The sequence below is a fragment of the Mauremys reevesii genome, linkage group 8, assembly GCF_016161935.1.
Source record: "Mauremys reevesii isolate NIE-2019 linkage group 8, ASM1616193v1, whole genome shotgun sequence".
In the NCBI taxonomy this organism is placed as follows: Eukaryota; Metazoa; Chordata; order Testudines; family Geoemydidae; genus Mauremys; species Mauremys reevesii.
Window position 1 is genome coordinate 24,820,908 of NC_052630.1, and position 11,736 is coordinate 24,832,643.

Consider the following 11,736-nt stretch of genomic DNA (forward strand, 5'->3'; position numbering starts at 1 on the left):
CACAGCCCTAGCAGAAATCGCCCAGGAGCCAGGGACTCTGGGCGGGAGGGAAGCAAGGTGCCATTGGTGACTTCATCAGGTGCATCTAGGCACGAGCCTGACCTTTCTATGGTGCAAGGCGCTGTCTCTGCCCCCTGGTGACCAAAGCAGGCGGCGCTTCGGATCAGCGACTCCTCCCCGACCCGACCTCCGAAGGCTACATCTGAGGCCGGTAGACGCCAGCCTCGGCCTCCCTCTCAGTCAGCGTTTTGATTGGCCGACTGGCTGGTCGATCAGACCCTGAGCAGCCAACCGGAGGCGAGTATGGGCGGCACCCGCCCTTCTCTCTCTACATAAGGGCTGGGGGCGCGGGTCGGAGGGTGGTCGGGGCAGGCGCCACCGTAGTGGGGCCTCGGGGCGGCGGTGCGCGCGCGGTTATTTATTTTTAAACGCGGCGAGGTTTTAAGGAACGTTTTATAAGGTGCCCGCGGCCCCGAGCAGGACCCGGCGCCTGCCCCCGATCACACGGTAAGGGGGCGGCGGGGGAGGGGGGATGGAGCGTTCATGGGTTGGGGCCGGGGGACGGTCCGGGTTTGGGCAGGTCGCGTGCGGGTTTGGGGCACCAGAGGCGCCAGGCTGGGCGCTCGGTTCTCTGCCCCACGACCCAGCCGGCCTGTGCTGTTACAGCCTGGGGCTGTCCTGGGTCGAGCTGGAATTGCTGGGGGCGGGGGAGGAGGATTTGAAGCCCCTCCCCCCCCCCACCCCGCACTAAGATTGTGTCTCGGGGTCTATGAGCCCGAGTCCCCCTCTCCCGAGCCGGGCGGACAAGCCCAGGCATGTCACTGTGGAGGGGGAGGTGCTGAGTGACTGGAGGGCTCGGGCAGCTGACGGGCGTGCGATGTGTCTGTGCGCTGCAGTCAGCGCTACAGCCCCGCTGTCTGCAAAGTGCTGACCTCTCTCTTGGAGGAATACTCCCGAGCTTGAGTTTGGGTTCCTTGCATACATAAAATGCCAGCCCAGATTCCTGTATAATGTGGGCGTTTCAGGGTGTATAATACTAAAGGGGAAGGCTGCTTGCTGGCCATAACACACCAACTCCATAAATAATAAAATCTTCTGTCTAATGCATATTAGAAAATCAGACGTCTAAGTCCAGAAGTATAACAGCAGAAATGTCTGACTAGGACAGTGGTTCTCCAACTTTTGTACTTGTGACCCCTTTCACATAGCAAGCCTCTAAGTGTGGACACCCCCCTTATAAATTAAAAACACTTAGTATATTTAACACCATTATAAATGCTGGAAGCAGAACAGGGTTTGGGGTGCAGGCTGGCAGCTCATTACTCCCCTGTAATAACCTTGTGACCCCCCCTGAGTGGTTCTGACCCCCAATTTGAGAACCCTGGGACTAGAACAATGGAGAGGGAGTCATTATAAATCTAAGTAGAGCTAGCTAATATTATGATGTAATTCTATCCTCCTGGGTAAAGTTGAAGAGCTTTCCCTTTGCCACTGATTGATGTAGGGCAAATGCAACTCCCCAGCATATCAGAGTCCCAAAATGCCTTTTAGTAGCTTCTTGCATTAAGTATTTGTGTCTCATTACAGATGATTGAAATGCTTGTAACAACTGAAGCTCAGGAATTGCTAGATCAGCTCAATGCTCTGTTGGAACAAGAGTTAAGATATCAACCAAAGGCTTCTGGACTGAGACTAATTGAAACTGCTCATGACAATGGCCTCCGAATGACTGCAAGGTTGCGAGACTTTGAAGTAAAAGATCTCCTCAGCTTAACTCAATTCTTTGGCTTCAATACAGAAACATTTTCTTTAGCTGTGAATTTCTTAGACAGGTTTCTGTCAAAAATGAAGGTATGTTTTGGAAACATAAGCTTTTATACGCTAACTTTCTATGGCCTTGCCTTCACTTAATTAAGAAAAAAAGTTAGCTATGCTTCATAGCCTTTAATGTAACCTCCTAACTTATGTGAAAACTACATAGTACTTGTCTTCAATAAGATTTTAAAGGTGTTCTTAACTAGAGTTATTCCAAGTGAAGATACAGCCTATGGGCTTGTCTACACTTAAGGTACGTCCATACTACCCGCCCGGATCGGCGGGTAGCAATCGACTTCTCGGAGTTCGATATATCGCGTCTCATCTAGATGCGCTCCCGTCGACTCCGGAACTCCACCACCGCGAACGGCGGTGGCGGAGTCGACGGGGAAGCCGCGGACGTCGATCCCGCGCTGTGAGGACAGGTAAGTAGTTCGAACTAAGGTAGTTCGACTTCAGCTACGCTATTCGCATAGCTGAAGTTGCATACCTTAGTTCGACCCCCCCCGCCGTGTAGACCAGGCCTAAGAGTGCTATAATGGCACAGCTGTGCTGTTATAGCACTTCATTGTAAACATACCTATGCTTGCTAACAGGTGAGGGTCTCCCATCTGTGCAGGTAATACACATCCCCTCAGGAGTGGTAGCTAGGTTGATTTAAGAATTCTGTTGACCTAGTGCTGCCTAAACCAGGGTTAGGTCAGTTCAACTATGGGTTGTCAGAGTTTCACATCTCCGGTTAGTTTTAAACAGCAAACTTCTCTTGTACACATGCTTTCTCTTACTCCTTTCAATATAAGATGTATGTGTACATTCCTGTAAGCTACTTCTTATTTTACTACTCTAGATCTGTAAGGTTCTTGTCCAAAATGCCAAGTGCTCAACAGACTTCAGATGTTGGTCAGCACTGAGTACTTCAGTGGTTTTGGGAAGGAGGATTTGGGGACTGAAGCGTACTCCTATAATTGCATAGAGTGACCAGAGGATCTCATTATGCCATTGTGTATGCTATCAGAAATAAAAGTTCTCAAAGATACTTTTATAATAATCAAAAGTAAGCAATTCAAAATCTTCCAACTCAGTCTTAAGGCAATTTAAGCATACCACAGTCAGACCATGCTTATTCCTAAATGGGGGGGGAGGGGTGGAAAGATTACTGAATCAAAAAAAATCCTTTAGAAAATTTTAAAGCCACCCCCATCAGATTAAAAAGGACTAGACACACTCACTTCTGAGCACATACCAGTTTCTTTCAGTGATTTGGAAGACATGCCCACTAGTTAGATTTTTTTTCCTTAATTCTCCAAGGAACTTCTTGTACCTCACTGTCTAACTCAACAATAGAATATTGGATTAGTGACCCTGATCTAACCTGGTATAGAAATGTCTAGATTTCTAATACAATAAGGAAAGCTCAGTATAAGAGGGGAATCTCCCAAATGCCCCTACTTGTAGAAGGCAGAGTGAGAAGTAATTTTGGGTGTCTGACATCATAGTGTATAGATGTGGATGGTCGAGTTTCAGAATGTAAAATGATTGCTACCTGCAGAGCTTGGCTTAAAAAGAGAACCCAACATCTTTTAGCTGAACACATGTTTATTTTTCTGACTTACTATAAAATGCTTTAATTATAATAAGGAATTTGTCCTTTCTTTTAGGTGCAGCCTAAGCACTTAGGCTGTGTTGGACTAAGCTGCTTCTACCTGGCTGTGAAAGCAACAGAAGAAGAAAGAAACATTCCCTTAGCCACTGACTTAATTCGAATAAGCCAGTACAGGTTCACTGTATCTGACATGATGAGAATGGAGAAAATTGTGTTAGAGAAGCTATACTGGAGAGTCAAAGCTACAACTGCCTTTCAGTTTCTACAACTCTATCACTTTCTCATCCATGAGAATTTACCTTGTGAAAGGTAAAACAACTATTACACCGTGACTTTGAAGCTTCACTGCCCACTGGGAAAGGGCTGGTGGGGAAAATCACTCAAGTAATCTACTTTAATGTATACAATTTAAATCAAAAGTGAGAATGCAAACAGTTACAAACAGGTAAACAGTGGCTGATATGAATCCCTGTGGATTGATACTGTGCTCTAATGAACAGAGCTTTCTCCTACTTCAGGGACAATGTTGATTACAGCTAAAATAAAAATGACACAGAGCATAGTTTTAGATCAGGGAAACAGCCTTGCTGAACAGGTGCAGTTAATGCATTGCTGATCAAGCAGCAGTAGTCTGGCAGATAGTCTTTCAAAATGTTGTCTCTGAAAAGACAGCTGGTTCATGAATGTTCTTAGTTACTTCATGATCAAAACTTGCTTGGTCAACAAATATTGTAAGCACATCAAACCTGTAAAACCCCTTATCTGGGTCAGAACAACTGGGGAGATGAAGCCAAAACTGTTTTTACTTTACCATGTTGCCAGTCTTGCAAATGTGTATAGAAAAATATCTATGCATAAAACAAAGCAATAGCACATTAAGCTGCAACACTTAATTTTATAGTACAGAAACTGAGTCCTAGAGCTAGACTACAGTGGGAACTTACATTGGCATACCTAGATCTCTCAGGTGTGAAAAATCTATACCCTGAATGTAGCCATGCCAACCTAACACCTGGTGTAGACAGTACTAGGTCCCCAGGGGAAGTGGATTACTTATGCTGCCAGAAGAACCCATGCCACTGACATAGGTTACTGTATATGCTGAATTGTGGAAGCAGCACTGCTGTAGTGGTTTAAGTGTAGATATACCCAACACCTCTGAACTTAAAAGAAGCCTGTCATTCTTCTTTCACAAACACTTCTGGAACTGATGGAGCCCTTAAACCATATCAAAGAGAATGTCTGAGTAATTTTATATTAAATGGCAGCAAATTTCTAAGGCTTTTGCAGTCTTGATCTGATTTATATACTGAAAGAAAATTACATGCTCTGTACAACTAACTAAACTCTTAATGCCATTCTCTTACAGAAGAAAGCGTCTTAATTTTGAGAGACTTGAAGCCCAGCTTAAGGCATGTCACTGCAGAATCATGTTCTCTAAAGTCAAGGTAAGTGGTTTCTAATACCATAAGCACACTGAGTTTACTGAAGCTTAACAGTCTCAGCTGTCAGTATTAACGTTTACTTTGTTTCCCTTAGCCTTCTGTTTTGGCATTATCTATATTGGCACTAGAGATCGAAGAAAAGAAACTGCTAGAGTTGAATGAAGCGATAGAATGCCTTCAGATACATTCCAAGGTAGGTCATGGGGGAAATGACCTCAACAGTGAAGGGTAGAGTCTCTGAACAAGTTTAACTTTAGGTTGTTGAATTCTGCTTGTCTTGAAGGCTCCTCCAAAGAAAGGATTCTAGTTTGCTACAGTTAAAAATGAAATAATTCTTTACTTGATCTGACAAATTGGAGTTGACTTTTTTCTCCCAAGGTGGAGAGATTTGAAAAACTTGCTTGTAACTTTTTATGCAGCATTCGTGTGACTGGCTCATAGGGGATGAAAAGGTACAACAGTCCTTCACAGTATCCATGATGTAAATCAGGATTCTGCATCCTTTGGCATGCAGCCAGTCAGGGAAATACATGGCTGGGCCGGTTTGTTTACCTGCAGTGTCTGCAGGTTCAGCCAATCGCAGCTCCCACTGGCCGCGGTTCGCCGTTCCAGGCCAATGGGGGCTGCGGGAAGTGGTGGCCAGCACATACCTCGGCCCATACTGCTTCCTGCAATTGGCCGAACCTGCAGACACTGCAGGTAAACAAACCGGCCCAGCCTGTCAGCGGATTTCCCTTATGGGCTGCATACCAAAGGTTGCCAATCCCTGATGTAAATAAACCGCCAAGGAAAACCAAGTCAAGTTTTGGCTCAACTTGACTATTACTATCATCTACAACTTATATGGTGTCATTCTGTGGAACTATTGTGAAACTTGTTCACAAGGGAACAACTACTCCTTTCTGTTGGAGCCCAGTAATCACAAAAATAATGTGAAGTATTTTATCCAAGCTCTTGTGTGTTAAGAACTAAGGGCCTTCGGCAGTCCATTGGCACCCAAGCTTGTCCCCTTCACACCTGCCCCCAACTGGCATGTGGTACAAGGCTTTCTTAATGTAGCTTGCTTGTAGGTGGCGAGGGTAGATTAAAACTACTGGAAAATGAGTGCTTAATTCTAGCTTCAACCTTTCTTCATTCAGACAAATAGCAGAGACCTAACTTTCTGGAAGGAGCTGGTATTAAAGTGCCTTGCAGAATACTCATCAAACAAGTGTTCAAAACCAAATGTTCAGAAGCTGAAGTGGATTGTGTCAGGACGTACCGCACGGCAGCTGAAGCATAGCTACTACAGAATCTCACATCTCCCCACAATCCCAGAGACTGGCTCGTAACAGGTAACTTTCTTTAACTGCTTTCAACTTAGATTTGTGCACAAACAGGAATCCTTAAACAACTAAAACTTTCTTCATGCTTACCAGACTGGAGGAGGTTTCTTCAGCCCCCTAGGCACAGCCTAGACATTCGACTTAGTTGTCAAACAAAGCAACTCTTCAATTTAATCAACACATTCCAAGTGGCCTGTCAATCCTTGGACACGTACTGCTGACCTTTAGGTGCATCAACACTAATACCTGAGTCTGAAAATACAAACTGGCAATCCTCCTAATGTCTCCTGTAGCAGAGTACCAGTTCTTTCTGGGACACCACAGTATGGGACTTGAATCTCACTGAAGTCTGGAGCACAGCTAGGTGAGCAGAGCAAGTGGTGGGATGTGACAAAGATGCCAGGTGGTTAACCTGCTTCACATTCTGATGCTTACAAGGAAAAAGAGGAAAGGAAGAAGTGTCTATACTTGAGCAGCAGGTCCAATGTATAATCAGTGCACCAAAATTTATAGTGAAAGTAGTAATCCTCCAGATACCAAGTTAATGAAATTGGCTTGCCTGTAACAACTTTCTGGTTGTCCTAGGACTTCAGGACCTGTTCCTAACATGCATACAGAACATGCAATAACAATTCTGAGATAATTGTCATAGAAAAGTCTACAAAGCCGATCTCAGACAATGATTTTCCTACAAAAATAAATACCCTGTCAACTGAAGTAGTATGTAATGCATTAAGACACTGCTTCCCCTCTCACTTCCAAAGCTCTACAGTAGAAATTCAGTTACAAACACCAGAGTTAAAAACTGACCAGCCAACCACACACTTCATTTGGACCTGAAAGTACGCAGTCAGGCAGCAGAGATATGTGGGGTGGGGAAGCAAATACTATACAGTATGGAATTGTGTTAAATGAAAACAATGACAAATTAAAGTCAGTGTAAACAATTTTTGACACAGTAAGAAAACTGTTTCTGTGCTTTTCACTTAAGATGGTTAAAAGCATTTTTCTTCTACATAAAGTTTCAAAGCTATATTAAGCTAATGTTCAGTTGTGAACTCTTGAAAGAACCATAACGTTTTGTTCAGAGTTACAACCTCCCTCCATTCCTGAGGTTGTAACTCTGAGGTTCTACTGTATCTACATAGTTTAAACATGGTTAAACTTAATCTGGCAAAACTAGCCTCTAACTCTTTGTCCTGTGCATTGACCAGACAAGCTGTTGTCCAACACTTTATTGGAACCCTGCTTGTATCTAACCCATGTATAATAAACCAGTCTTGCTGAAACAAACTCTAAAGGCCTGAAATAAATTTCAGGGGTGGGGAGTCTAAGCTGGAGATGAGTTAATTACTGTTTTAGCCTATTACCCAACTAACTTTCACTGCTGAGTTGCTACTTTCATTTAATTTTTTTAAATGACTGCCATTAACTGTCTCTTCCCTGGAGTATCCTTTGCCCTTCCCCCATCCCCTTCCTACTTTCAGGGGCAGAAATTGTCTTGCTGTACTACATCTGTAGTAACAGCTGTTTAGTTGACTTAATGTCTCTTATACTGTCTATTTTAAGATTCCTGTGCAGAAAGATGACTATCCTGACGGCTGGTTTACAGAATTCAGCTGTGGAATTGAAAACTGAAGCCTAAAACCTGACAACTGTTCCAGCATCTGAAGTTCAACTCTTAGAAAACTAAAACATCCAGGTTTCTTTAGTAGACCTTTCCAGCAAATGCAGTTGTATTGGTGCTGACTACAGGAGTAATAAGTAGTAAACAGTTCCTGAAGGATGAATGACTAAAACCTGTCTGAATATTGAAATATGAAAATGTAACAGTGAAGCATCATAATACTGTTTATAGTAGTGAATAGCCTCAGACAACTCAGTAGTTAACTGATAGAACAGCTAGTGTAGTTTAACCTTGGTTACTGCAACTGTAGCTGTTTAGCTGGATTACTTAACTTCATGCAATTTGATTCTACACCTCCTAAAACTCCTACTTGAAACATAGGAGGCATAATGTGCTTCAGGACTTCTGAGTCTACCAAATAGTCTCTGACAAATCTCCCTGATACTGCACTGGATAGATAACTGCATCCCAGAGACTAAGTCAAATGTTTTGTATTGTCATGTTTTCTTTGTGAGTAGCCATGTCCTCCTGCACAAGGCATTGGTCCTTTGATGCAGTGCAGTCCACCTCCAGTGCAGAGTTGACAACTCTGGCTAAGATGATAAAATACAAATCAGTCAGACACTATGCAGGGAAAGCCTGCAGTTGTTACTCTGCATCATTATTGAACTTAGCCATCCTTCTACCCTCATTTTGTGAAAAGTATAATTTTGGGAACTTTGAATGGTGGAGATTGAAAGCATAGCTTTCATGAGCAAACTGCACCCTATATCAGTTTGCAATGTCAGTTAAACAGCAAGTAGCAGTTTGACAAGTCAGGTTTTGTCAGGCTCTGCAACTTTCTCCCTAGCTTCACTTCTAGACAATGGGGCAAATTGAGGGCATGCAAACTGCACCTGCATAATAATCAATAGAAATTGTACCAGTACCACCATAAGGTAAGATGACATCAGCTTTTGTTGCCCAAATAGGAAACTGTATCTATTCCTCTAATAGAGCTGATTCAGAACTCAAACTACTTAGAACAAATACAGCTTCATTCCTGGTTGATCACTAAAAGATCTAAACCTATGTGTCAATGCTAGCTCTTCAGCAATAGAGGAAGGTCAAACATATGAGAGAGTACACTCTAACAATGTTCATGAAGGGGATGCTTAAGCGCAAGTAAAGCTGCAGTGTTGTATGTCATGAAACAAATGGCTGAAGCTGGGATGTAGGCAGTGAGCTCTGAATGCTCCGCACTGCATGAGAACCTCTTATCACTAACTCCTGCATGCACTCTAAATTTAATCTGGGCAATGGGAGAAAAGAACTGTGAATAGTTAAATAAAATGTGGGGCTGGTACGCCAACATCTACTTTCCAAAATCTAACACTGATTTTTGGGGAAACACCTCACCTTTCCTCTAATGTAATAAAAGCATAGTCAAACTTCCTACAGAACACTTTAAACTACTGCTAAGTAGTGAACAGCTTGAGGAAGAAATTTTTTTACTATGAACTTATAGATGAATGTTGTTGCTAGCCTTGACCATGCAGATAGCAGTGGTAACTACATACAGCATACCTAACTGGTGAAAGGGGCAGGAGATGTAAAGGATAGTACATGCTATGCAAGCTGAATGCAACTGCTGAAGATGCACTGAGCTAGTTTTAGCAGAAGTAATATTGTTTGTTTAATTAAAGAATGTACCTTTCAATAAAACTTTTTGAAATGCAGGTGTCTGAGTAACTGTCCTTTTGACCCTCTTCCCAATACCTATTACAAAACTGTTTCTTTACTATGATTCTGGGACCACTAGCATTCCCACATAAATGCTCTTATGAAAGTAAACTTAAACTGTAGGTGCTAAGAGCTATTGTAGAGATATCATTGTCATCTATTTTAAAACTGTCAACTTATTGTATAAGTTCTGTTTTTTTAAACCTGTGACACCTAAGACCAAATCTTGATATGTTTATTTAATGTACAGATAAGGTTAGTTTTCACTTCCCCTCTAATTTGACTTTAAATGTCAAAGCAGGAGACAAATGTCAAATAGACTAGCCTGACTTTTTCTAAATGACTGCTTCATCTGAAATGAAGGGTATGGTTAAGTCCACCGTGGTTGCAACACCACACTATTTACTAGTAGGCTACATCTTCCTACTTTAAAAACAAAAAAAAAAACCTGAGATACCTTCCATTGGGATACTGAGATTTTGAACATGAGGCTTGAAAACTATCCTCCCCAAGAACTGGGACTTTGGTATTGGCACCTGTTTCCATAGCTAATAATTAGTGTAGGAGAAGGGCTCCAGAACAGCTGAGGAAAGCTTTATTGTAGCCCTAAATAGAGCATTATAGTGGCCTTCTTACATAAGCAGTTCTTGAGAAAGGACTGCTAAGTGTCCATTATATACTTTTTGAAGGGTTGATTAAGCAGTTACTTCTCCCTCAGCTGCAGGGGTAATTTCTTGACTGGAGCTGTACATGAAAACCTAAATGAAGCTGTTGGATAACTATGCTCTTATCCAGAAAGCTCCCATTATCTCTTGGGTTTATGTCTGAGGCAGCTGGAGAGAGCAAAAGGGATTTGAACTCAAGTGAAATCATATCCTACATGTGCCACTCCATCTCTTCCTCATGAACCCTAGATGGTGTCTTGTACTGGGCTGACTATAGTAGAAACTACTTTTAGGCAATAACTGGAAGTGGATGGTAACAGGGCCTCCTTCCACTACTTTTAAAAAAAAGTCTTGTCCCCTAACTTCAAGATACATAATCACAGCTAACTGGCTTTTTCCTCCTGTGTTTGCTACAATTCTAACCAGTTGCAGCTTAGATGTAGGTTTGGTGAAAGTTTTGCTATCTCCTATTTATATTGCAGTAACATGCTCATCTTGGCCTGTCTTTGCAGAACTCTCCCAAAGCATTACCAGGCTCCAGAGCCTAGACTGCATAGGAATGTTTGCTGTAAGGGTACAAGTTGTCAAACTCAGGCTATGGAGAATACAGAATTCCATTTTTAATAGTCTAGAAATCCTACTTAGTACTACTGCTATAAATAGGCAGTTTGCACAAACTTTACATATTAATTAAACTTTCAGTTAACTTATTTGTACCATTCACTGTCACTTGCTGGCACAAAACATTCACCTCACAGACCAGGTACTTTTTGCCCTTCAGTTTTCCTTTTTCCATCCTCTTTCTTTGCCCTGGATTTATCCATACAGCTATACTCAATTCTCATGCTATTTGTCAGAAAGAAGAACTAATTAGCTGGACATGTTTAGAGTCTCAGCCTTTGGATTAACACACTAGTGAAATTAATGGTAATGTGAGAGATCTAGCCTCTTCCCTGTAATAATGGCTCAGAGGTCTGAACCTCTTCTATAAAATGAAAAAGTTAAATTGTACAGAAATTAAATGCTATCCCAGCCCAGTGGAGCAGGTAACAGCTGACCTATGGGCTGGGAGGTTTGATATGGTTTCAGGGACTGTTACAAGAAAGTAGCTTTACTATAGTTGCTCCTAGGTGTAATGGAAGGGATTGAGAGTATTTTACAAATGGATTAGGTTCTTGCACCCTACACTCACTCCTTCCTCTGTACTCCCATAGCTGTTGATCAGCTGACACTCTTAATTAAGCCTGATATTTTAATGGATTGGTGGCTGCTGGCAGATCATTGTCAATGAAGAGACCTCTATTCTGGAATTCACAGCTGGAACTGGTCTATCTGTAAACATGCATAACAGTGCAAAGCATGATGCAGGCTTCTTACTCTTTTAGATAGGGAGATGATTTGGCTTTTGTAATAATATATGTTGGACATATACTCAGTCTTTGCTGGCTACATTAAGAATTAAATTAGGAAAGTCTTAGAATATGTAACTTTCATATAAAGCACATAATACAAAGTAGTCAAGCTCCAGCCAAAA

At 42.3% G+C, this 11,736-nt stretch overlaps 1 protein-coding gene across 1 annotated transcript; it reads left to right on the plus strand.

The window, feature by feature from the left end:
* Positions 1 to 366: 366 nt before the first annotated feature.
* CCNG1 (cyclin G1) lies at positions 367 to 9,533 on the plus strand. The gene is made up of 7 exons (XM_039483778.1): positions 367 to 507; positions 1,588 to 1,851; positions 3,474 to 3,727; positions 4,788 to 4,866; positions 4,958 to 5,056; positions 6,003 to 6,197; positions 7,758 to 9,533. Exons 2-6 carry the CDS (start codon positions 1,588 to 1,590, stop codon positions 6,192 to 6,194), a joined length of 888 nt encoding a protein of 295 aa, XP_039339712.1. The 5' UTR covers positions 367 to 507; the 3' UTR covers positions 6,195 to 6,197; positions 7,758 to 9,533.
* Positions 9,534 to 11,736: the final 2,203 nt, after the last annotated feature.

What these genes read in the sequence shown, in the direction of transcription:
- CCNG1 (XM_039483778.1), top strand. Translation starts at nt 1,588, where the DNA reads ATGATTGAAATGCTTGTAACAACTGAAGCTCAGGAATTGCTAGATCAG. An exon ending in GGTTTCTGTCAAAAATGAAG is followed by an intron (nt 1,852 to 3,473) that starts GTATGTTTTGGA and finishes CCTTTCTTTTAG; the next exon opens with GTGCAGCCTAAGCACTTAGG. An exon ending in GAGAATTTACCTTGTGAAAG is followed by an intron (nt 3,728 to 4,787) that starts GTAAAACAACTA and finishes ATTCTCTTACAG; the next exon opens with AAGAAAGCGTCTTAATTTTG.